The sequence below is a fragment of the Pyrus communis genome, chromosome 1, assembly GCF_963583255.1.
Source record: "Pyrus communis chromosome 1, drPyrComm1.1, whole genome shotgun sequence".
Taxonomy (NCBI): Eukaryota; Viridiplantae; Streptophyta; class Magnoliopsida; order Rosales; family Rosaceae; genus Pyrus; species Pyrus communis.
In genome coordinates this window covers 19,394,516-19,417,112 of record NC_084803.1, presented here as the reverse complement: position 1 = coordinate 19,417,112, position 22,597 = coordinate 19,394,516, and the positions used below count along the sequence as shown (strand labels likewise).

The window sequence follows — 22,597 nt, the reverse complement described above, 5'->3', positions numbered from 1 at the left end:
CAATGGTTTTACGATGATGAATTTTATACTTTGTTTTTAATTAACGACCATCATTTTGCATGTTTTTCTTTTTAGGGTATTTTTTTAGAAGGGTTCAGGCCTCATTTTTCCCGCTGACTGAGGCGGTAAGGTGGTTCTTAAACGAGTCAATGCTTAAGTGAAAGTCACGTACTACGGTCTTGTAATATTACTCATCACTTATAAGTAATAAGTCTTAGGTTCGATTCTCGTCAAAAGTGAATTTGAACCACATTATTGCTAATCCATTGTGAGGCTTAGCCACTCTTCCGCTTTGCACATAATATCGTTTGTTAAAAAAAAATGAAAGATTAGTTTGTTATTGTTTTATTCAAATTTTAATATTGTAAGGTGACAAATATTTTCAAAAAAAAACTCTACAATACGTAGGACTCTTGTTGTCAATGTAGTATAAATATGTATATGATAATGAATGGAAAATGATCATTTCCACCGGAAAGGAATCCTTTCCGGACCCATTCCTCTTAATTCATCAAATTAGAAAATTCGTGTCGTTGAAATTTAATCCAATGACTGAAGTTATTATAACTTTTAAATTGGATCCTTGTTTGTAGTCATTTAATCAAATTTCAAAGGCATGAATTCCCTGATTTAGTGGATTAAAAGAAAGGGATATGGTCCCCTTTCCATTTCCACCAATCTCACTCTTTGTTATCATTTCCCCTACTATATGCTTCTATGTTTCTACATGGTATCATCCCTTTTTGGCTTCATTGCTCTATATAACCAAGCTATATGGTACTTCGAAAATAAATAAATAAATAAACATTTATGCACGATAAAACTTCAAAAAGAAATAAATGACAACATTATTATCAGCTATAAATTTAGCAATAGATAAAAGACTCAATTTAATATTTTGAAGTGTATTTCTAGTTCATTTAACCTAAAAAATTTTCTTGCATATCCCTTGTCCAAACATATTATCGTCGAAGCATATGTGAGTGCATGTTAAGGTGAGATTTTTCAATGTGCCGGCAATACAATTCGGTACACCAAGTGTAATATTACAATTACACTTGGTTGAACATTTGAAAAAAAAAAAAATTCAATCAATTACATTATGACAATTGTTGTACCGGATCGTGTTTCCAACTCACTGAAAAAATTCTCCATGCCAAAGGGCTAGTGTCTCATCAGACAATTCAAAATAGACGATGACTATACCTTTTCCCCCCATCGATCCAACTTTTCTTCCGATTTCACGCTGACCATTTAAACAAACACACAATACAAACACTACCAAAGACGCTTATAACAATTTCCAACCTATAAAAAAAGCACAACAAAAAAGAATACACTCATTCATGGTTTTGTTTTTATAAAGAAAAGAAAAAAAAAATACGTCTCCTCTAAAACGGCCAAAAATCCTCCGTAGGCCCCTCCCACATTGAGACGTGATTAGGGTTTCAAGCCCGACCCGCCAAAATCCTCTCTCCCAAACCCTACCTTGCAGTTCGTCACAGGACTGCCTCTGTACGAATCGGATCCGATACGAACCAAAATTGAGTTTCCGGCCGGATTAACCTCCCCCAGCTTCGCCGCCTACAATGGCGTCGAAGGCTTCGCCTTCCGCTTCTGCCAATAGATCGGAGCTTCACGACGACCCGCCGGTATAATTCTTCGGCTGTTCTCTCGATCTCTTTCTCTATGTAAATCAATGAAAACTCAGCTTAAATTCTTGTCATTCATGGAAGGTCTTATGTTGGGTTTAAATTGGTCAATGTGTGTGCCTGTACATATACATATATTTGTTCTTTTATATTTATATACATTCAGTATGCATATAATATAAGGGCATTTATGTATGAATTTTACCAATGTGGGTTGATATGGAGAGAGATATAGCAGCATTGCTCGTTTAACTTCTGCTTGCTTAGATTTTAAAGTGCCAATTTGATGATGCTATCTATGTTTTGGATAATTTACGATGTAGTTTTGACGAATGTCTTTCAACTTAGGAAGAGATAAAATTGTGAAAATTGTTTCGCTGATTGAGGGTTCTGGACCTATGTTTTATTTTTCCTGCTTAGCTTGCATTTTAAAAAGCTATTACAATAGAAAGGTTGGTTATAGCTTTTTGTGCTCAAATTGTTGATAGAGAGTGCTACCCGCTCTTGGAACCACCTCATTTTGTGTTCATTCAACTCCACTCTGACTTTTACTTGCTTAATTATTTTCTACTTTTTTGTCTGGGTATTTTAAAATTTTGTGTTTTTTTGTTCGATTAAACTTATCTTTTACTTTTACAGATGATAAGATCACAAGAAAACATGGATGTAACCCGGAAGGAGATTTCATTGCTCATAGAAAATCTAAAGAAGCAAGTTGTTTTTAACCGGGCTAATTCTATAAAGGTGCATCCTCGCAGATCTTATGGCAATTATTGTATTGATACAGAAAACTAGAGGACCATATTACGTTTTTGTCTCATAATACTAAGTATTTTTTCATTGCAGAAAAGAATGGAGGAAAACAGGCATAAGTTGGCTGGTGTCACCAACAACATGTATGCACTGTCAACGGAAAGAGCAAGTAGTAGGTTAATTGATGCTGGTACAAGTTTAGATCTATTGACAAAGAGGCAAAAAGATGCATTTGCCTTGCAAAATGGAATTGAATTGAGCAATGGGAGCAACGATAGCTCTCAAGAAGATGGTCATGGGTCCACAGCAGTTCTACTTGAATCTAATGTAGCAGTCAAGAGTTCTGTTCGTCCTATCAAGCTTCCGGAAGTTAAAAGACTACCTCCTTATACTACATGGATATTTTTGGACAGGTTCAGCCTGCACATGGTCTATACTTTTGATGACCCATATACTTCAACTTGAATTATATTCTTGTGTTGCATATCACTCCATGTCCTTGTTCGCTTGTGTGAAGTGGAATTTTTTTACATTCTGGAACACAAAAAAGATTCAATTTATAAGTTTATTAATGAAATTTGAGGTCCTTCTACAAAGCGTCAGCTAGTTGCAAGTATCTTGTATAGTTTAATCTATGTTCACGGAAAGAGATAGAAAACAGAATGGAATCAGTACAATGGGAATCAGTTTCATTCGTCATTCTCTTTTTCGGTACAATGGAAATATTGTATGTACATTTTATTGAATAACACTGACTGGTTGAAATAGATTAAATACTCCTGACAAGAGAAAAAATATACTACTATGTCTTGAACCTTTTGGTATAAGTGCTGCAAGATAAGATTGATTCATTGTATTTATTGGTCTCTTTTCCTTCTTGTTCTCCCTTGTTTCCAATTAGATCATGCAATTTTTACAGATCATTGCATCATCAACATCAATCAATTACTGCTTCAAATATATATCATTTGCACGTTTGACTTTTGTGTCATCTTTTCTTGCGCTATTAATTGAATTTGGTAACAAGTAGTTACTGATTTCTACTGTTTGTTGGATGTGGCCTCTTTGAGTTATTGGTTTATATTTTTGTTCAGTAATGTGAATCTCATGCCATATAATCTGGCTGCCTATTTTTCCGTTTCATTTCATTTGTTCCTGTTAGTGATATCATTGTTTTGTCTTGTTTGACATTTGTTGCAGAAACCAAAGAATGACAGAAGATCAGTCAGTGGTAGGTCGAAGAAGAATTTATTATGATCAAAATGGAGGTGAAGCTCTTATATGTAGTGATAGTGAGGAGGAAGCAGCTGATGAAGAAGAGGAAAAAAGGGATTTTGTTGAATCTGAAGACTTTATACTTCGGTTGGTATAACCATGTTAACTAATGTTATAAACTATGATTTATTTCCTTTTGTTGCAGGCCTAATAAAGTATAGGTACATATCTAAGTTCTCATCAACATCTAATCTTAGATATTTTGTCTTAGCCAATAATACCATCTCAAGTGGCTTTCCCTGACCTAGTTTATGGTTATAGTCCTTAGCTTTAGTGGAAGAGTTAAATTTGTCAGTACCTGCCACTCTCTCTCATTTCTGGGATGGACACGGTTTTATAATAGCTTGGTCAATTTTGAATATACAACAGGGAAGGGAGAAACAAAAGTCCAGTTTTGTACTGGGTACAGTTGAGTTAATCAAATTATTATTTTATTTTTGTTTTCATTATGCAGAAAATATATTAATGTGAACTAAACTGACCTTTATATTCAGTCCTCTATTGCCATAATATTTGTCCAAGACCTAGGTTCTCATCTTGACATAATAATTTCAGTTTGATATTTTTTTTTTTGCCCCCTTAAAACATACGGAGAATCTCAATTTTGAAATTGTATGTATTTATACACCATAAGAAAGGTGAAGTAATTGTTCTCTGGTCATTTCATTGAATTTACCAGCTCGGCTATAAAAGAAGTTGGCTTCCCTGATCCATTGCTGGAGTCATTAGCACAGTGTTTCTCTAGAAGTCCATCTGAAGTCAAGGTATGGTAGTTTCTTTTTTCTATTTTGCAGGAATACTTGCCATTCTGCCATGCTTCTGTCCAATGTATAACATGATAAAAACCAGTCAGTGTAAGCTTTGGTCCAGCCGTTTCCCATTTGCTTTGTGCTGGCTTTACAGAGATATGAAACTCCATCAAACGTCTTATACAGGCAAGATATGATGCTCTCATAAAGGAAGAGGAGGCTTTGGGGGGTTGTAAGAACAGGGATACTGAAGACATTTCACAAATTGGGAATTCTTTTATTGATAAAGATCTGGATGCAGCTCTGGATTCATTTGACAACCTATTTTGTCGTCGCTGCCTAGTAAGTGTTCTTTTTCTAATTTTACTTGTATGTTTGTTGGGTTATCTTTTCTAACTCTGTTCCACTATTGTTCGTTTTGGCAGGTATTTGATTGCAGATTACATGGATGTTCACAGGATCTTGTCTTTCCTGTAAGTAATTTTTTAATAGCTGTCTGACTGTGACACCAGACTTTTATATCCTACGCTGATAAAAAAAAATTGTCAGGTTGAGAAACAACCTCCGTGGAGTCCCCCAGATGACGAAAAAGTATCATGCGGTCCGAATTGCTATAGATCAGTATGTGTCATGAATGTGATCTGTGCTGTGTAGCTGGGAATTTTGTAAAGAATTGGCAAAAAGTGATTTTGTGGTTTCAAATTGTCTCATTTTAGGTACTGAAGTCTGAAAGAATTGCTAGAGTGAGCTCTGGTGATCTTGAAGAAAAAAAGGTCACATCATTGGATGGTGCTAGTGCTCAAATATCAACGAGAAAGAAATCTTCTAGAAAGAAGGCAAAGTCCGGGCAAAGTGAAAGTGCTTCATCTAATGCAAAAAACATCTCAGAAAGCAGTGATTCAGAGAATGGATCCAGGCAGGATAGTGATAACCATCATCAATCACCCACAAAGACTAAGCTAGCAGGAAAAAGTGGAATTCGTAAGAGGAATAGCAAGAGAGTTGCAGAGCGTGTTCTAGTTTGCATGCAGAAGAGGCAGAAGAAAATGGTGATTTCTGATTCCGATTCCATTGTCAATGCTGGTCTCTGTTCAAGTGATATGAAGCTTAGATCTAATTCATGCAAGGATAATGAAGACACTAGTTCTTCTTCACAAAAGAATCTGAAATCTTCTACCAGTGGAGGGTTTAGGAGGCGGGAATCACCTGCTAAGGGCAGCAACAAAGTTGTTCAGGGTGAATCTCCTGATGGTGCACCGGATGAGATGATTGCTGATCCACCTGCTACAAGTAGTGATGACATTTTGAGGAGAGAAGAATGTGTTGATGAAAACATATATAAACAAGAATTAAGTGATGATAAAACATGGAAAACTATTGAGAAGGGCCTTTTTGAGAAAGGCATAGAGATATTTGGCAGCAACAGGTCAGTGGATGTAATGTGTTTTCTCTAGTTGATTTTCTTTCCTGTTCTGTATGTAATTATCTATTAGTAGTGATGTTGGGTATTATTTAGATACATGTAAAATTATCTGCAAAAAGAGCAGCCGCACACACACAATACCACCACCCTCCCCAAAATAAAAAGTAAAGAAAAGAGTTCACGTGTATATGCCATAATTTTTTGTTTTGACATGGCTATGTCTCGACTTTGTAATGTAGAGCATCCTATAGTTTTGTAATCAATCTATTGTACCGTCTTGGGAAGTTCCTAAGGTGGATACAGTATTTTGTAAGTTTTTCTGTACTTTTATAATTTGGTTAAGAATATCCATTCTTGAAATATGAGGTGCAACTGTGCCAGTGGTAGAGAGTTTCCTTTTAAATACTTGATTTGCACTGCATCTATATGTCTGGATATCCTTTTGGATTTATTAATTACTTAAGGTACTTAATTCTGTTTCCATCTTATAATGGGTTTCTTATCACAGCTGCTTAATAGCAAGGAACCTTTTAAATGGTATGAAAACGTGTTGGGAGGTTTTTCAGTATATGAATTACTCAGAGAGTAAGATGTCCTGCCAAGCAGGTGATGCTGCAAACTCCCTTGTTGAAGGGTATTCCAAGGTTGACTTTAATGGATTTATAGTGTATATTTTATATAGGCTTATATGGTTATGACAGGACCCTCCCTGCCCTAACAAGTGATTATATTTTGTCTAAATTGAAACAAACTTTAGGGTAATAATGAAGCAAGAAGGAGATCAAAATTTTTACGTAGAAGGGGTAGAGTTCGTCGTTTGAAGTATACTTGGAAATCTGCTGCTTACCACTCAATCCGGAAACGAATTACTGAGAGAAAAGATCAGCCTTGCAGGCAGTATAATCCATGTACTTGCCAAACAGCTTGTGGAAAGCAGTGTTCTTGTCTACAAAATGGGACTTGTTGCGAGAAGTACTGTGGGTGAGCTTCTATTTTCTGATAATTATATTTCTGAAAAAGAATGGATACCTCAACGTCTTTTGTTTAATTTTCTCTTGATCTGCAGCTGACCTCATCAATTTGGCCAATTAGTTCATAGATTTTAATTGTTTCTTTAGTTAATGTCCATCGAGTTTTTTGGCTTTTCCAATGATAATTCAAAACACAACTTAATTGTCTAGGTGTCCAAAGACTTGCAAGAATAGATTTAGAGGTTGTCATTGTGCTAAAAGTCAATGCCGAAGCCGTCAGTGTCCTTGTTTTGCTGCAGACAGGGAATGCGATCCAGATGTTTGTCGGAATTGCTGGGTTAGGTGAGCTCATAACTGTTACTATGTTTTCTTTTTCTTTGGTGGAAAATCTTTTCATATCACTTTGTAACAGGTTTAGACTACGTTGTATGGCATTCTCAATGTGCTTCAGACAGTTCAGGCTTCATTGTGATTGGATTTATCCTATATTAACTTTTAGAGTTGAGCACACTCAACTTAGCCATTTTTCATTTTCTGTCTAAATTAGTAACACATTTTAATTTTCTGTGCCTAAGCTATGGGTTTGTATATCTACACCATTTTCACATTTTCAATCGGGCAGTCGCAATTAAGTGATTGCAAATTTAATTAATCACTTAAAGATTGTATATTCCACAATCTGGTGATTGCCTGATGAATGCTCATTCTCTACTGTATGAATTAGTTTTTGACATTTGTAGTATGATGAAATGGGTTGAAATTTTATTAAGTCAGAATGGCTTGGCAAAATAAGCCGTTTGCATGTTATGTTATAAGTGTACATAGGGTGTGGAAAATATAGTTTGTTAAGGCTGATGTATATGGAATATATGAAGGTGGGAGCAGTAGGTGCTATCTGACTTAGAAATAAGGGTATTCATACCTTTTGTTTTTCGGGAAAATAAGTTTGAAGTTTGTGTTTTACTTGTATAAATATAAATGTTTGCTGCTTTTTCACTCTGGTCAACTTTCAACAGTAAGGGGCTGTCAAATTTCATTTTGCAGTTGTGGAGATGGTACCCTTGGGGTTCCAAGCCAAAGAGGTGACAATTATGAGTGTAGAAATATGAAGCTTCTTCTGAAACAACAACAAAGGGTAACTACACTTCACTTTACCGTTTCATTTCTTCTTATTCCTTCCTTCTGTAGATGCATGGTCAAAAGGTAGCGTTTATGCTAAAAATTTACTTGACGAGTTGGTAAAGTTGTCGGAAGCTAGCGTCCTAATATGAAGTCTTCTAGTAATGACTGCTTGTATCCTCATTTATGTTCAGGTCTTACTTGGAAGGTCTGACGTATCTGGCTGGGGTGCTTTCTTAAAGGTATGTCCAAATTTTTTATGATGTCTGGTGATCGTTTCTCCTTATGCTTCTAGCTAATTTTCCTTGCCACCCTCCAGAATAGTGTCGCCAAACATGAATACCTTGGTGAGTATACTGGGGAGTTGATCTCACATCGCGAAGCAGATAAGCGTGGAAAAATATATGACCGTGAAAATTCATCATTTCTCTTTAATCTGAACGATCAGGCATGTATATCAACACCTTGGAATTCCATGTCATATCTAACCTCTTATCTTATACTGCCGTGAATAAGCATTTGTTTTGTACAGTTTGTCCTTGATGCGTATCGGAAGGGTGACAAACTGAAGTTTGCCAACCACTCTCCAGATCCAAATTGCTATGCGAAGGTATATACCCTTAACCCTTTTGACATCCTTTTTTCGTTATTTTTTACCCTTTGAAAACATTTTGGATTCAACAGTAAACCCTTCCATGGCAGGTCATTATGGTCGCCGGAGATCACAGGGTGGGCATATTTGCCAAGGAACGAATTGCTGCAGGAGAGGAACTTTTCTATGATTATCGCTATGAGCCGGACAGAGCTCCCGCTTGGGCTCGGAAGCCCGAGGCATCGGGGTCAAAAAAGGACGACGGTGCTCCTTCAAGTGGTCGTGCAAAGAAGCTTGCTTAACCCGAAGATTAATTTGAATCTTTAGATTTACGATTCTTTCTTTGGCCATTCTTTTAGAGTTAGAGAAGATGCATCGTTCTCATTGACCACAGAGATGTATTCTTCGTCATTTTGTTGGAGAGAGAGGCCATTGCCTTCTCAAAACAGACACTGATTAATATTTTCTAACAATTCATGTTTATTCCAAAAGCCAATTTTATTTTACTAGAAACATGTTTGAAAATTCCACTGAAAATCGAAGTGCTTCTTAATAAAATACTTGGCAGTGGCTTCTTGAGAAATAATCCTGCACGAGCTTTTCCAAAATGTGCTTCTCCGACCAAGTACTTTTACTTTTCTGTCCAATGCGGTCAAAAGCTTTTTTTTATAGTTAGAAAACACTTTTAGTCATTTCGAAAGGAATTCTAAAAAGAGTCTTATATAATTCAGTAAGCGATTTGGTTATATGCAAAAAATTTTACTTATTTTAAAAGTGATGTCAAATAGCACACATAAACACAACCACATGGGGTTAGAGACTTAAGAGTGAGTATGATTTCCCTATATACCCAGCTTTGAATTTTTATCTCTATAATTTGGAAAATATCGTTTAATAAAAGAGTTTGAATCTCTTTTTTGTAGTTTAGATTATATTAAATATCCTTATTTTTCTTAATGACAAACCATAGCACAATCTGCACTACAATTCTTTGAAATTACGGAGAAGAAGGGATTGAACATGAGACCTCGAATGCACGTGCAAACGCTATTAATCAACTAAGTTACAAACTAATTAAAATCAAAGTATCATTCTTAGAAAGATATAGCGTTGCGTTGCCAAACCGGCTCTGCCCAAAACTTGTATGAAACAACAACCAAGACGCATTTCTTAACAAACCAAGCTAACCACATTACATTATTGAAGTTAGAAGTATGTTTCTTATTAGAAAGCATGAGCCACAAACAAGCCTTCATACAGAATTGCATGACGCCACACCGAGTGCCCTGCCCTACAGGCTACAGTTGAAGTTGCTGGCCAGAAGCACTGAAGCAGAACCAACCCCCTACCCCCTACCCCCTACCCCACCATGTGAGGGGCATTAAAATGTAACTTATTGGGGGCGCAAAATTCCAAAAACCCTTACAAGACAAACCACCAAAAACATAACTTAATAAAAATGTAAACACCCGCTCTTTGTAATCACTCACAATTCCCCGTTTTTAATCGATTTATTGAATTTGATGGACAAAGATAAATGTAAGTGTGTGACAAAGTAGAGGTGTTTTTTCCTTTGTACTTCATTACTTCCTATTCTTGTTATTGTTGCTTGTTGCTTGTTGCTTATTTTGAATTAATTTATATTGTTTATTGCGTCGTTGTCAATCCCTCAGGAGTCAATGCCTTGTTTGAAAATATGATTCAAATGTGCGGTTGAAGTGAAGATATAAGTGCTAATTTTCTTTTAAGTTGGAAGATTGATTCATTTTTAATCATCGTTCTTCTTTAATTTATTATCTCGGACGATTTAAGATCAAATGACATGTAATTAGTATAAAATGTGTGGACAAAATGAGGCGCTTAAATCCATAAAATAAAAGCAGAAAATGAAAGGTGACAAAGCCCGCGTTTAAGACACAAAAACTTGTCACTGTCAGTATCCCTCTCCCCTCTCCCCTCTCCCCTCTCCCTCTCTAGAGTAAAAATTCTCTCTTTTGCTTTCTCTCCGAGATTTCCCTCACTCCCTCCCTCCCTCTCTCTCTGGGCGGTGGATTTTTGGAGCTCTCTGCATAACCACAAGCTGCCATGCCACCGTGCTCGGCGGATCACGGCGGCTTATGCATAGCCCCGTCCACGGGCCTCCTCTTCCTGCTACTCTTCTCATTCTTGGCCACCAGCACCACTGCTTGCTCCAACGGCAATTGCCAGGTTTCTCTCTCTCTCCCCCTCCCTCAACGATCCGCACAATCTCATATTTTTCTCTCGGAATTTGAGCTGAAATGTTGATCTTTTACAGGTTTTAGAAGCTTGTGCGGCGGCGACGGACTGCGGGCCGGGTCTTTACTGTGGCAACTGCCCTGCTTCCGGTAGGAACCAGCCCGTGTGTACTAGAGGCCAAGCAATCGTTCCCACTTCAATTGTGAGCATTTTCGATTTAAAATTTGTAACTTTCTTATGGGTTTGTGGTATTTTGAAGTAAATTCAAGAAATTAATGGCTGCCCACTTTGGGTTTTTGTGAATTTGATGATGGGTTTGTGCTGTTTTTTTAAATGTCTTGGTGTTTTAGATTAATGGGTTGCCATTCAACAAGTACACATGGTTGGTGACTCATAATTCTTTCAGCATCGTTGATGCGCCGCCCGTGGCCGGTGTTCAGAGACTCACATTTTACAACCAAGAGGACACTGTTACTAACCAGTTGAGGGTATGTGCCTTACCTTTTAACTGTGCCATTTTTGGTATATTCTTGATAATGAAAAAACGAAATGATCAAGCCACTGAGAACAGATACGTTTGGAATGTCATTCCTTTCTTTATCTTTGTTTCTTGGAATCTAAGATTAGAATGTAACTATCTGCTTATTTTATTCATTAATTATTCGTTATGTGTATTAATTTATGCGATATTGTTTTTAGAATGGAGTGAGGGGGTTGATGTTGGATATGTACGATTTCGAGAATGATATCTGGCTTTGCCATTCCTTCAAGGGGCAATGTTACAACTTCACTGCATTTGTAATCTCTCTTCCACATTATCAGTTTTAAGACTTAATATGTGAATGGTTATAGTTTTGCGAGGTTGTTTATGATGTGTCCATTGGATTTTTCTCAGCAACCTGCAATTAACACTTTGAAGGAAGTGGAAACATTTCTAAGTCAGAACCCAACAGAGATTGTGACCATTATTATCGAGGACTATGTGAAAACTCCAAAAGGTTTAACAACATTGTTTACCAATGCTGGGTTAGACAAGTATTGGTTTCCTGCTGCGAAAATGCCAATAAAGGGTGAAGAGTGGCCCACAGTTACTGAGATGGTTCAAGAGAATCATCGGCTTCTTGTTTTTACCTCTGACGCTTCAAAGGAAGCACAGGAAGGAGTAGCTTACCAGTGGAAGTACATGGTGGAAAACGAAGGTACTTATAAATGAAATATCGTAGTGCTTCAAATTATATTTGAATTTTATAGTTAATAGCCTGTTGTTTACTGGATTTCAGCTGGAGATCCTGGGGTAAGACCGGGCTCATGCCCCAAGAGAAAAGAATCAAAGCCTCTGAATTCAAAAAGTGCATCTCTTTTCTTTCAAAATTATTTTCCAACATATCCAGTTGAAGCTGAAGCTTGCAAAGAGCATTCAACTCCACTTGAGCAGATGGTCGGTACCTGTTATAAAGCTGCAGGGGTGATGCCAAATTTTTTGGCAGTCAACTTTTATATGGTATGGAAATCTTAGCTAGGGAAGAAGCAAATACTAAACATCATCCAATTAGGCATTTTAACTAAGCATAAAATGATATCCATGCAGAGGAGTGATGGAGGAGGTGTGTTTGATGCTGTTGATAGAATGAATGGCCCAGTGCTTTGCGGGTGTAGTACTGTCAGTGCCTGCCAGGTGTGTTTGTGTAACTTGTTTCCACATTCATTTTTGTTAGTTATGAACTTCTTTATTGCTTTTTATGATCCAAATCAGCGGTCAAAAGCTGGTGCCATGAGTCCTACTTTGTCCAACCTTAACAATAATCCAAAAGTTTCACCAAATTTTCAAACATTTCCGGATCTGTCTAAAACTTTAGGGTACTTCTACTGATTTTACCTATACCCTTGTGATGACACACCAATTTTCGTAGAAAGGAAAACTGTAAAACACTCTACTGTTGGATTTTCGCAGGCTGGAGCACCTTCTGGATCTTGCAAGAACATTTCTGTACCAACTAGAAATCCAGTGACCAACAATGCAGGAAGCTTTACTGGCTCTGTTCAGTTTTCAAGATCTGCTTCAATACTCTATTCTCCAAATCGCTTGATTGTCTTCTTGTTTTATATTCCGTTGATGGGATTTTTGCTATGACCGCAACATCTAAATACTAGGATAGGTCATTAGTGAGTTACTTCTGGCAGTTGTTCTAATATGTCATGCTAAAGTTTAGAGTGATAACCGTTACACCCTGCCTAGTAGAGTGGAAGGTAAAGGAGTGGTTCCGTGGTTCTAGAGTAATGACCCGAGATTGTAAAGAAAAATCTTTTATAATTCTATTGGGACAAGGATTATAGAGTTGCAGAGGCATCTGAAGTAGATAGTTACCACGAAGGACCAAGAATGTACCAGAAATCAGTTCAGGTATGTAGTACTCTTCCTTATATGGCTGGTTCTCAGCCACTGGAATGACTTGACAATCCTATAGTTTCATCTTTTAACTTAAGAGCTTGGTACACATCACATAACACATCTCGACTTCATTTCACTTTGGTAATATGGCTGGTCAGTCGTATAAAAGCATATGGTTTTCAAGAGGTCACTTGGGTTGAATGACATGCCTCCTTTTGGTTGATTAAACATTTTGCAGATAAATTTGGTCCATCTTTTTTTGGTCCGATTTGCATATATTGTGGAATTTGCTGTTTCTTTTTTCACAATCATACATTGCATTGAGCTGTTTTCATAATTAAGTATCGTGTAGAAATGGTAAAAATCATATGCAAAGAAGTAGCTATGGCACCAAACAGGATCTCATACAGATTCCACCGGTCCAAGAGTTTATGCAGAATTAGCTAGCTTCACTTTTGTTTTGTTTCATCCATCTTGTTCACACTTTGTACCCAGCACTAACACGTTTCTTTTCTGTTTTCAGGTCTTCTGTCAGGAGCGGTGTGTACGTAGTATAAAGAGGAGATTGTTCAACTTAGCATTTGTAGATGTGTTCGTGTTACCCATACTAGGTTCTCCTAATTGCTGTATTCTAACATTTAAGTTTAAAAGTCTTGTTTTATTCGCTTTCGTACGTAAAATCTGGTATTTTGGTCTTCTGGTCTTTGGGTCTTCCTTTATTCTCTTATTTGCAGAGACTCAAGACCTTTACAGAGGGTTATTCCGAAAGACGTAGTTTGAAAATGGAAGGTTGATTTAGTTCTCCACTTTATCTTTATGCACCACTCAGATTCAGTTTAACCTTTGGCTTGCAAATGATTTCTTATCTCATATTTGAATAGCGTTGGAAAAATGACTAGCCTTGGATACTCTGTTTTCTGCCCCACATCATAATATTCCTAAATTCCTAATCTACCTTTGAAAGGTGAAAAAATTCAATACAAAATTGGTCTAATGAGGCCTTTTGCACCAAGGGGATAATGATTTATACATTTTTTTTACTTTTTACGTACCCCTTTGCCTATTAGTTATAAGACAATTTCTCGAAAAATAATGTGCAGAAATCACTCGTCTATACTTTATTATCTGACTTGGAATCTGATCTAAACAATCATGCCAATCACTTTTTAGTCCCATCTCTTTTTGGGTTTTGAATTTCAACCCTTATTCACACCTTAGGTGGTGGTGGTTCATATGAATTATATACAGAACAAGGGTATTGAGCTGACAATTTAACCTCGACCAACCTCCCATCGAGGGCCTTGAGCTGTAGAACGAAAATTATATACCGAAATGTCGAAAGAACTTATGTGAATGCGCGGCTTATACAATGGGCAACATAAAAGCGTCCACATTTAACGAGAGTCCTCGCGGTTTTATCTGTAGAGCTGGACTGATAGTGATCAAAGCAAGGAAGCAGTCTACAGGAACTCTCGTCCCCCACAAATTGATGGATTCAAGCTTGCGGCAATATTTTACAAGAACAAAGAGGCCGGTCTCGGTCACATGACGGCAGCTCCACAGGATGACAGTCTGGAATTGACAACACAGAGTACACACGTTTAGCATACATCTATACAACAAACAAAAGTGAAATGCACTCGAACAAAATTGGGGTAATGAAAACTCATGTCGTAGTTTCCATGAACAACTTACCTTCAAATGCCGACAGCTATGAGCAATGGCATATAACGAGTCATCTGTGATAAATGTGCCACCGATATTCAGGTGGTGTAAGGAATTAGCTCTTGATATCTGTTGGAAAGGAATGCCGAACTTAGAAAGTTATTCCATAGCTCATGTAAATGAAAGCAGTAGATCAAAGATACAACATTTGCTTGTACACATACCAGTTGAACAACACCTTTATCCGTTATCCCTGTGATGCCCCATAGTGATATTGATGTTAAGTTGCCGATACACTTTGCCATAGATATTCTGTACAATCCAGTGTCGGTTATCTGGCAACTCCAACGACTCCTTGAACTGAGTAAACAAGAAGATAAATCAAGAACTAAATCACGAAAGAACCAAATTGGTACATCTCGGAAGAACTAAATCTTGAAATGAGCTGTATGAAATACCTAAATCATGAAATTCAAATGCTGAGACTACGACGGTATTAGGTATCCCTCCTAGGACCTTTAACTAAGCTGTTATACATGACACCAGACTATTCCAAATCGAATACTTACAGTAATCAGATGCAAATCTGATGAAAAGGCAAAATAAAAAGCATAGAAATTGGCAAAGTCTGAGTTTATCCATTAATAAACCTGCAAACAAACAGAACGATTTCTTCTTTTGTGTTGCTAAACAGTAAACCCTGTACTAAGTACAGAATCACCAGATAAGAACACTTCTAACCCGGAGAACTTTTCTGAAGTACAACCTAATCGTTACAGACCTACTGAGTACCGAACACGAAAATGCTCTCTAACACATAACAGCCAACACTAAAACTTGGAGGTAAGTTATTTGAGTAATCGTGATAAATGACACTTAAAATTGCGCAAGAAATCGTAAACTTCAACCAAACCGTTCGTGTTCTTGTTAGATCAGGAAGCTCTAAACTTACAACCAAGTTCAGAGCCTAATCTCTCTTCTTCTTAACGAATTGTGTCTCAATTTCTGAGTAGCTGCAGAGCTATATTTTACAACCAAAAACACAGAAATTTAAAACCTACAAAATAATCCAAGAAACAATGCGCACAACCTTCTCCATATAACTTTAACTTGTAACTAATTAGTCACTGAAACTTTAAAAATCAACAAAATTTATAGAAAATACCACCAAAGGGTAAAATTTTAGAAACTTTTGTTTGGAAGAATCCCCCTGACATTTAAAAATTAACAGAATTTCTTAAAAATAAATAATTAAATAAATAGCTAGTGAGAAACAGAGAGAGAGTATAAATATTATACATGTCGAGCTCCTTAAGGCTGTAAGCAGAGCGAAGCAAACGAGATGTGGAGTCATCATCCATCTTCCAACCTGCAAAGCTCAAACTCTCCCTCCGCCCCAAAGACTGCTTCACCGCCTCTTTCCATTTCCGGCAAACTCCACTTGCCCTTCACAGAATTCACAACCACCACACAAATTAATACCAAAAAATAACAACCACCCAGAAAACAAAAACCAAAAATACAGAAGAAAATAAAAACGAAAATTAAATTGGAAAAAAAAAGTTAAGAACTTACTGGGCCAAATCAGTGAAGGAAGTTATGAGAACAAATATATGCGCCAAGAGGTCTATTGGCAACCGATCAATCTCTGCCTCTCCCTCCATCCCGCCAAGTTTTTCCACTCCACAAAAACAAGATTGTTATTTGGTCCGAAAAGATTTTTGAGGGACTCGGCGTTTGTGTCTGTGGTACGTTGAAGCTTGAAAAGTCGTAGACTTGTAAAAATGGAGAAAGGTTATATATACGTTAGTTTTTTGTAGCAAAATGCCAAAACCCATAAAATAAATGGAAAGCCGGACAAGATGTGCTCATGTTTTCGTCATTTTTCGTGAATAATCCAGGTCCAGCACATCTCTGCAATCATTGACTTGGAGTCCGCACGCGAAGGTTTAAGTTGTTGCAAATTCCATGTAAATACTAGTTAAATTGCAAATAGATTCCAGCATCCCTGAAATACATATACAATAATACTTGTAATCTTTTTATGTACTTTAATGGGAGAATAATAAAATATATAGAACACTTCATTTTAATCTTTAGAAAAGATAAGTTTTAGACTATAACCTTGTGTAAGATTAAAATCCAATTTTAGTTCTTAGTACATTTAATCTTCTCATTTATTAGTTATATTTTGATGTTTTATTTATCTTTTTATTCCTATTTTAATGTATTAATTACATTTCATTTTCATTTTCATTTCATTTATCATAATATTTTAATGTCTACATTTAGGCAACTAATTTTTTTTTTATAATATATAATCCGATAACAATTTTGTATGTTCTTCATTTAGGTATATTAATATATTTGAATATTTCGGTATATTACAAACATATAAGTACATTAATTCATTGATACAAACATATACATGCATTTCGGTACATACATTTTGGTACACACATTTGAGTTTTTTTTTTTTTTTTTTTTTTTTAGTACAACGATATATTTTACACTAAGGTGAGGGGGGTTCGGCTAAGCCACACAATGGACAACTTAGTTTGGTATCGAATTCACCATCCACGAGATTCGAACCTAATACCTCTCATTTGAGTATTGACTTTCAGGTACATTAATTCAATATACTATATTTCGGTACATACATTTCGGTACGTACATTTCGGTACATATATTTCGGTATTGACATTTCGGTACATTAATTCAATACAATAAATTTCGGTACATGCATTTCGGTATTGACATTTAGGTACATTAATTCAATATAATACATTTCGGTACATATATTTCGATACGTATATTTCGGTACATATATTTCGGTACATACATTTTGGTACTTACATTTTGGTACATACATTTCGATATTGATATTTAGGTACATTAATTCAATATAATACATTTCAGTACATACATTTAGGTTCACTATAATATATTTCGGTAAAATCATGTAGGTACAAAAAAGTAAATTACATATATTTCGGCACAATACAATCATGTTTTTATATATTTTGTATCACAAATTTCTTTTAATATTTTCTCATTTATGTTCATTTATAATTAAAGAACTAAATATGTGCATATTAATAAAATTAAAATTTAATGTGGAGAGATTAAATAAACATACACATTAAATAAAAAAAATTGAATATAAATTTGGACAAAAGTACACTTGAAGGAATTAAATTGAATATGTAATCTAACACCAATTTTTTTTTAATTTTAATCTTTTGCAAGGACTAATATTCAAAAACCCCTAAAATATATTATAAAAGATTCTTCTATACAAACATATTCTTTTTCTTTTTTGATGGGGTCTTTCATTGGGAAATTCGGTTTACTATTTTTTAAGCTCAAACATTTACATGATTCAGAATCTCACTTTATGGCTACTTGTTTTCGTTTTGTTTTATTTTTCTCACTTTACGTTCTTTCTTGATAAAACCGCTTTACCTATAACTTGTGTGTTTGATAAAGTATCTAGACACAGATCTTTTCCGGATCTGAGCCCATAAATCAATAGATTCGAATAATTGAAATTTAATCCAACAGCTACAATTATTATAATTTTTAGGAAGACTTCATGTTTGTAGCCGTTAGATCAAATTTCAATGACCCGGATCTATTGATTCATAGGTTCAAATCCGGAGAGGATCTGTGTCCAAAGTATCTCTCCGTTTTATTGTCCATGCCTTTTGTTTTTGTTCTTTTCGTGCTTTCATCGTCAATCGGTTTGGCATCGTATTCAATCCACGCGGTTTCATCATTTCTTCTTCTTATTAAGGCTTTCATTAAATATCTGGGCCAAACTAAAAGGACTTTAGGTCCAAGAAATTTGGGCTGGCCTGAGTATATGAGACAAGGTCAGCAATTTGAAGTTGAATTACATGAATTAAAACTTACACTTGATATGATATTCTTAGTTGGAAGTTACAATAGCCGTAAATCCGCTTCATACAAGTACTTCGCAGCTAGCTAGTTGGAGTTTGCACATCCCACATAACATGACCTATCATACAAAATGTTGTGGTAGGAAGTGTGAAGATGTGATCGTAAAAGCGTTTCTATTTGTGAAAAAAAAAAAACCTTGTAAGAGTTTATAAGTGGTCGGATCACTCTCTATTACATCAATTGGATTTATGGTGAAGTCTCAACTTCTTTCATAGTATCAGAACAAGTTGCCTCATGTATGAAAGCTAACAGTCACACTTGTTTCATGTCACGCAATTTGAGTTGTTGGTATTAAACAAGAAAATTTACCACACATGGAGAAGCGTGTGAAGATGTGATATTTATATACTGCTTTGAATGTATAATTTTAACCGAGAAAGAAGAAAAAAACTTTGTTACTTTGACTTGTGATATTTACTGTCCATATCTGGTTTCTAAAATATTATTTTAAGCGTTTTTCTCTCTTTTCCTTTTGACCTTACTAGTGTTGTATTCTTTGGGAATAGTTGTAGTTATCAGTTTGATAAGGGATGCTATACGCACTAGCAAATTATCACGCCGGTGGAAGAAATTGTATGCATACAGGTCAAATCTTGAATTCAATTGGCGTGACATAATTTCTGATGCAGCAGACACATATACTCCCGGAACAGTTTCTATTTTCAATGTGTGGTATTTTCAGAGAAGCATAGATGCATTCTTAGCTTCATATTTGGGCTCGAAAGTCGAATCCTTCAAGCTACACTGCTACTTTGGAAATAAGCATCCTCATTGCTTCAATGGCCGGATCGAGTTTACTGTTACAAAGGGTGCTGAAATCCTCGACCTTGCCTTCAGTTGTGACAAAATATCTGAACGCACTTGGACCCGAATTGACTATTATGACTTCCCTACTCAGTTGCTTCCGCGCGGTGAAGGGTCAAACCTGAGGCATCTCAAGTTACGCACATGCAAATTGATGTCAGATAAAATTTTTGTTGATCGATTTAGCGCAATAACTACTCTAGTTTTGCGCGATGCTAAGTTCGACGGAGAAGTAGAGCCGCCGTTCTCTTCTTGTTCAAAGCTTGAGTCCTTAAAATTGGACTGGTGTTCTGGATTCGAAAGCTTGAGCTTTGACTCACTTGAAAGTTTGAAGACGCTGGTGGTGAGGGGGTGTGAAGGGTTACGATGGCTTCGCTTAATTGGTGTCACAAATCTCACAACTATTCGTTGTGTGGGAGATAATGTGAATACTACTTTGCAAAGGGTTCCCAATCTGAAGGATGTCTGCTATATAATGAAGCAAATTAACGTGATTTCTGCCCTTGCTGGATGGCAGAAAATTATGAATCCTAATTTCAGGACTTTGTCTATCGGCGAAAGTGGGTAAAGGCTAGCAAAGAGTTCAACAAGGGCTCGACGTTTTTACCTGCATTTCAGTCTTCAGATGGGAAGTGAATTTTCTCAAACATACTCGTCCTCCCTCGCCCTCTGTTCTCTCTCGCCCAAACAAGAACTAAGCTTGCTTGCCGTCGGCCCTGACTTCGGTCGGTGTCGGACGCACCCCCTCTCTTTCCTAAGCGTTTTGTCTCATTTTTCTGAGCTTTTATCTTTGTTTTTCTGAGCGGTTGTCTCAGATTTGGGTGGCATGACCCTCTTGTATTTTCTTCTTGTTTTGTTTTTCCTCACCCTCTTTCTCGATCTATAGCTTTCCATCTTCCTCCACCACTTTCTTTCATCCTAGTCGCACTCACCCCATCCTCTGCAGATCTCTTGTCTGGACTTGTTCTTTGCCTCTTCCTTGGTTTGATGATGGCAGGGGCAGTGGTTCTTGCGGTAGACGGGTAATTTGGGTTCGTAGAGTTTGTTCTTTTGTTTTGAGCTTCAATCCTAGTATTTGGCCCTTTTTATGTTGTTTGACTGGTTCATATCTTTGATTTGTGTTTAATTTTGTGTTTGGACCATTTGGTGTAACTTTGTTATGATAATAAATTATCATTTTCTTCAAAAAATAAAATTAAATAAAGAAGTATTTTTCACTTTTTTTATCTATAATCATTTAATTGAATAAATCAAACAGAATCGATAGACCATAATTAGACAAGAAAAGCTAAAAATAATGTGTCATTCTCATTTCTCCTTTAAAAACTCTATTGAATACTGTTTACCACATCGAGTGTAGTTGGAATTTTGGATTGTTATTAATTAGTACTTTTCTGCAAAAGTATTATATGCATTTAAGTTTTTTTATGGGTAAATACCAAGTCCTTATATTTTTCTATATATACAAGCATGATTTACATTAAGGGGTAGAGAAATATTGGTTACAAATTTGTTATTTTCGAAATTCGAACTTAAAATATTTTATCTACAAATATAGAAAAATATAATTAAGCCGCAATACTAAGTAATATAGATATGTGATTATGTTTGTAATTTGGAAAGTACCAATTTCTTTACTTCTCATCCATCTGCAAGTGATGGAGGATCTAAATTTAGATGATTTCACCCCTTAAATTTGTTATTGACGCTCTAAAAAACTCATTGATATTAGTATTGATACTTCAAACAACAAACCTTCCCAAGGTTATACAATATTTAGATTTCTTTTTTTGGTCAAATGCTAGATTTGTTAAATTAGATGTTGTTGTGCCTTGGCCCGTTCGTTAGTGCGGAACCGAGATTCAGATTACAACCTCACCAAAATCACACACAGTTGAACAAAATAAAATACAAGAAATAAAGACACCGAGAAATTTACGAGGTTCGGCAAAAACATGCCTACGTCCTCGGAGAGATATTGCTCTTCACTATGAGAATAACAGTACAAGTATACATGAGTTAAATCGACATAACCCAATCCCATATCCCTTGTACACCCACTCACAGAATTTTCCCAAGAGCCTCACTCTACCCCAAGAGTTCTTTCACTAGAATACTTTTCACTCTAACTCTCTTGATTTCTCTCACCCTTACCCATGGTAGAGCCAAATGCTCTCACCATCTCTTTGGATGCTTTACATCTCTTCCTTGGATGATTTCCCTTCCTCCATCCGTTCCTTTTAATACCTAGCCAAATAATTATGGCTTTGAAAAAGCCACAAAACAAGGAGCAAAGTAAGCCACAAAACAAGCCACAAAACAAGGAAACATAATCCTCATCATGATGTTCCCTCATCAATATTGTTTTGTTTCCTAGCCTAATTTGGCCACTATCCAACAATCTCCACCTTGGCCAAATTGTACCAAAGTCCATTGGCCTTACGTACCAGCATGCACACTCTGAATCAACCTCGTTGGTCCTGTTCCGATTCAGTCACTGCCAATGCATGTGCAGCTGCTGCAAGCAAAAAAAAAACATTTAGCTTCAGACAGGATCTCGACACATCCTCGTCTCCTCCAGCAGGTTTTCCTCCTCTTCATTGTCTGCAACTTGGAAACTTGTCAGTGCACCCATTTCCAACAACACCCGTCGAGCCAGACAAACATTCCTCACACTTCCTCCTACCTCAGGACCTTCTCATCACCTGTGAATCCCATAGCTCCACCTGCTGCAAAACCCCTGCAACACTTGAGACTAAACATCACCAGGAGAAGTGTTGCTTCGAGTACCTAGAGGGCATACTCAAAGTCTTCCACCACAAACTTGCTAACCCGGCCTTGCACCCGTAGCACTGTGGACCCTTGCCTCCGGAACCGGATCCGAACCTGCTGTCTCTCTCAGATCCTCTTTCCAATTTTCTTCCACGATTTCAACCTTGAATAGCTTAAGCAGTCTTGTGCCCACCATCATCCATGGTCTCTTGTGTGTATCATTCCACACCAAAGAAGCTTGCACCTGCTCCAA

At 36.6% G+C, this 22,597-nt stretch overlaps 3 protein-coding genes across 5 annotated transcripts; 2 read left to right on the top strand and 1 right to left on the bottom strand.

Annotated features, from left to right (window-relative positions):
• The first annotated feature begins 1,374 nt into the window (after positions 1–1,374).
• Positions 1,375–9,011, top strand: LOC137716371 (histone-lysine N-methyltransferase CLF-like). Of its 3 annotated transcripts, none has more exons than XM_068455819.1 (17): positions 1,375–1,652; positions 2,292–2,396; positions 2,499–2,818; positions 3,606–3,767; positions 4,360–4,444; positions 4,616–4,771; positions 4,855–4,902; positions 4,979–5,050; positions 5,146–5,855; positions 6,361–6,496; positions 6,610–6,833; positions 7,034–7,165; positions 7,868–7,958; positions 8,137–8,184; positions 8,262–8,390; positions 8,475–8,552; positions 8,645–9,011. In XM_068455819.1, the coding sequence occupies exons 1-17, from the start codon at positions 1,590–1,592 to the stop codon at positions 8,834–8,836; spliced, it is 2,751 nt and encodes a 916-aa protein (XP_068311920.1). In that variant the 5' UTR covers positions 1,375–1,589; the 3' UTR covers positions 8,837–9,011. The 3 variants fall into 3 exon arrangements, with proteins under 3 accessions (XP_068311920.1, XP_068311927.1, XP_068311935.1); XM_068455826.1 differs by having other exon boundaries at positions 1,563–1,691; XM_068455834.1 differs by lacking the exons at positions 1,375–1,652; positions 2,292–2,396 and having other exon boundaries at positions 2,677–2,834.
• Positions 9,012–10,489: 1,478 nt separating this feature from the next.
• Positions 10,490–13,820, top strand: LOC137743374 (PI-PLC X domain-containing protein At5g67130-like). The gene is made up of 9 exons (XM_068483260.1): positions 10,490–10,742; positions 10,831–10,953; positions 11,102–11,239; positions 11,451–11,549; positions 11,647–11,950; positions 12,032–12,252; positions 12,340–12,426; positions 12,703–13,152; positions 13,664–13,820. Exons 1-8 carry the CDS (start codon positions 10,620–10,622, stop codon positions 12,880–12,882), a joined length of 1,275 nt encoding a protein of 424 aa, XP_068339361.1. The 5' UTR covers positions 10,490–10,619; the 3' UTR covers positions 12,883–13,152; positions 13,664–13,820.
• A 415-nt stretch (positions 13,821–14,235) lies between these two features.
• On the bottom strand, positions 14,236–16,570 carry LOC137743384 (F-box protein At5g67140-like). Its single transcript, XM_068483270.1, has 5 exons — positions 16,381–16,570; positions 16,105–16,251; positions 15,030–15,165; positions 14,836–14,934; positions 14,236–14,712 (listed from the first exon to the last, which is right to left on the bottom strand). The coding sequence occupies exons 1-5, from the start codon at positions 16,467–16,469 to the stop codon at positions 14,503–14,505; spliced, it is 681 nt and encodes a 226-aa protein (XP_068339371.1). The 5' UTR covers positions 16,470–16,570; the 3' UTR covers positions 14,236–14,502.
• Positions 16,571–22,597: the final 6,027 nt, after the last annotated feature.

Bases quoted from the DNA above. Each gene is read 5' to 3' on its own strand.
- LOC137716371 (XM_068455819.1), top strand. From the start codon at position 1,590: ATGGCGTCGAAGGCTTCGCCTTCCGCTTCTGCCAATAGATCGGAGCTT. The intron at 4,445-4,615 runs GTATGGTAGTTT...CGTCTTATACAG, and splicing joins GAAGTCCATCTGAAGTCAAG to GCAAGATATGATGCTCTCAT. The intron at 8,185-8,261 runs GTATGTCCAAAT...GCCACCCTCCAG, and splicing joins GCTGGGGTGCTTTCTTAAAG to AATAGTGTCGCCAAACATGA.
- LOC137743374 (XM_068483260.1), top strand. From the start codon at position 10,620: ATGCCACCGTGCTCGGCGGATCACGGCGGCTTATGCATAGCCCCGTCC. The intron at 10,743-10,830 runs GTTTCTCTCTCT...GATCTTTTACAG, and splicing joins GCTCCAACGGCAATTGCCAG to GTTTTAGAAGCTTGTGCGGC. The intron at 10,954-11,101 runs GTGAGCATTTTC...TTGGTGTTTTAG, and splicing joins CAATCGTTCCCACTTCAATT to ATTAATGGGTTGCCATTCAA.
- LOC137743384 (XM_068483270.1), bottom strand. From the start codon at position 16,469: ATGGAGGGAGAGGCAGAGATTGATCGGTTGCCAATAGACCTCTTGGCG. The intron at 16,252-16,380 runs GTAAGTTCTTAA...AATTCTGTGAAG, and splicing joins TCCTTCACTGATTTGGCCCA to GGCAAGTGGAGTTTGCCGGA. The intron at 15,166-16,104 runs GTATAATATTTA...TTGTTTACTCAG, and splicing joins AGCCTTAAGGAGCTCGACAT to TTCAAGGAGTCGTTGGAGTT.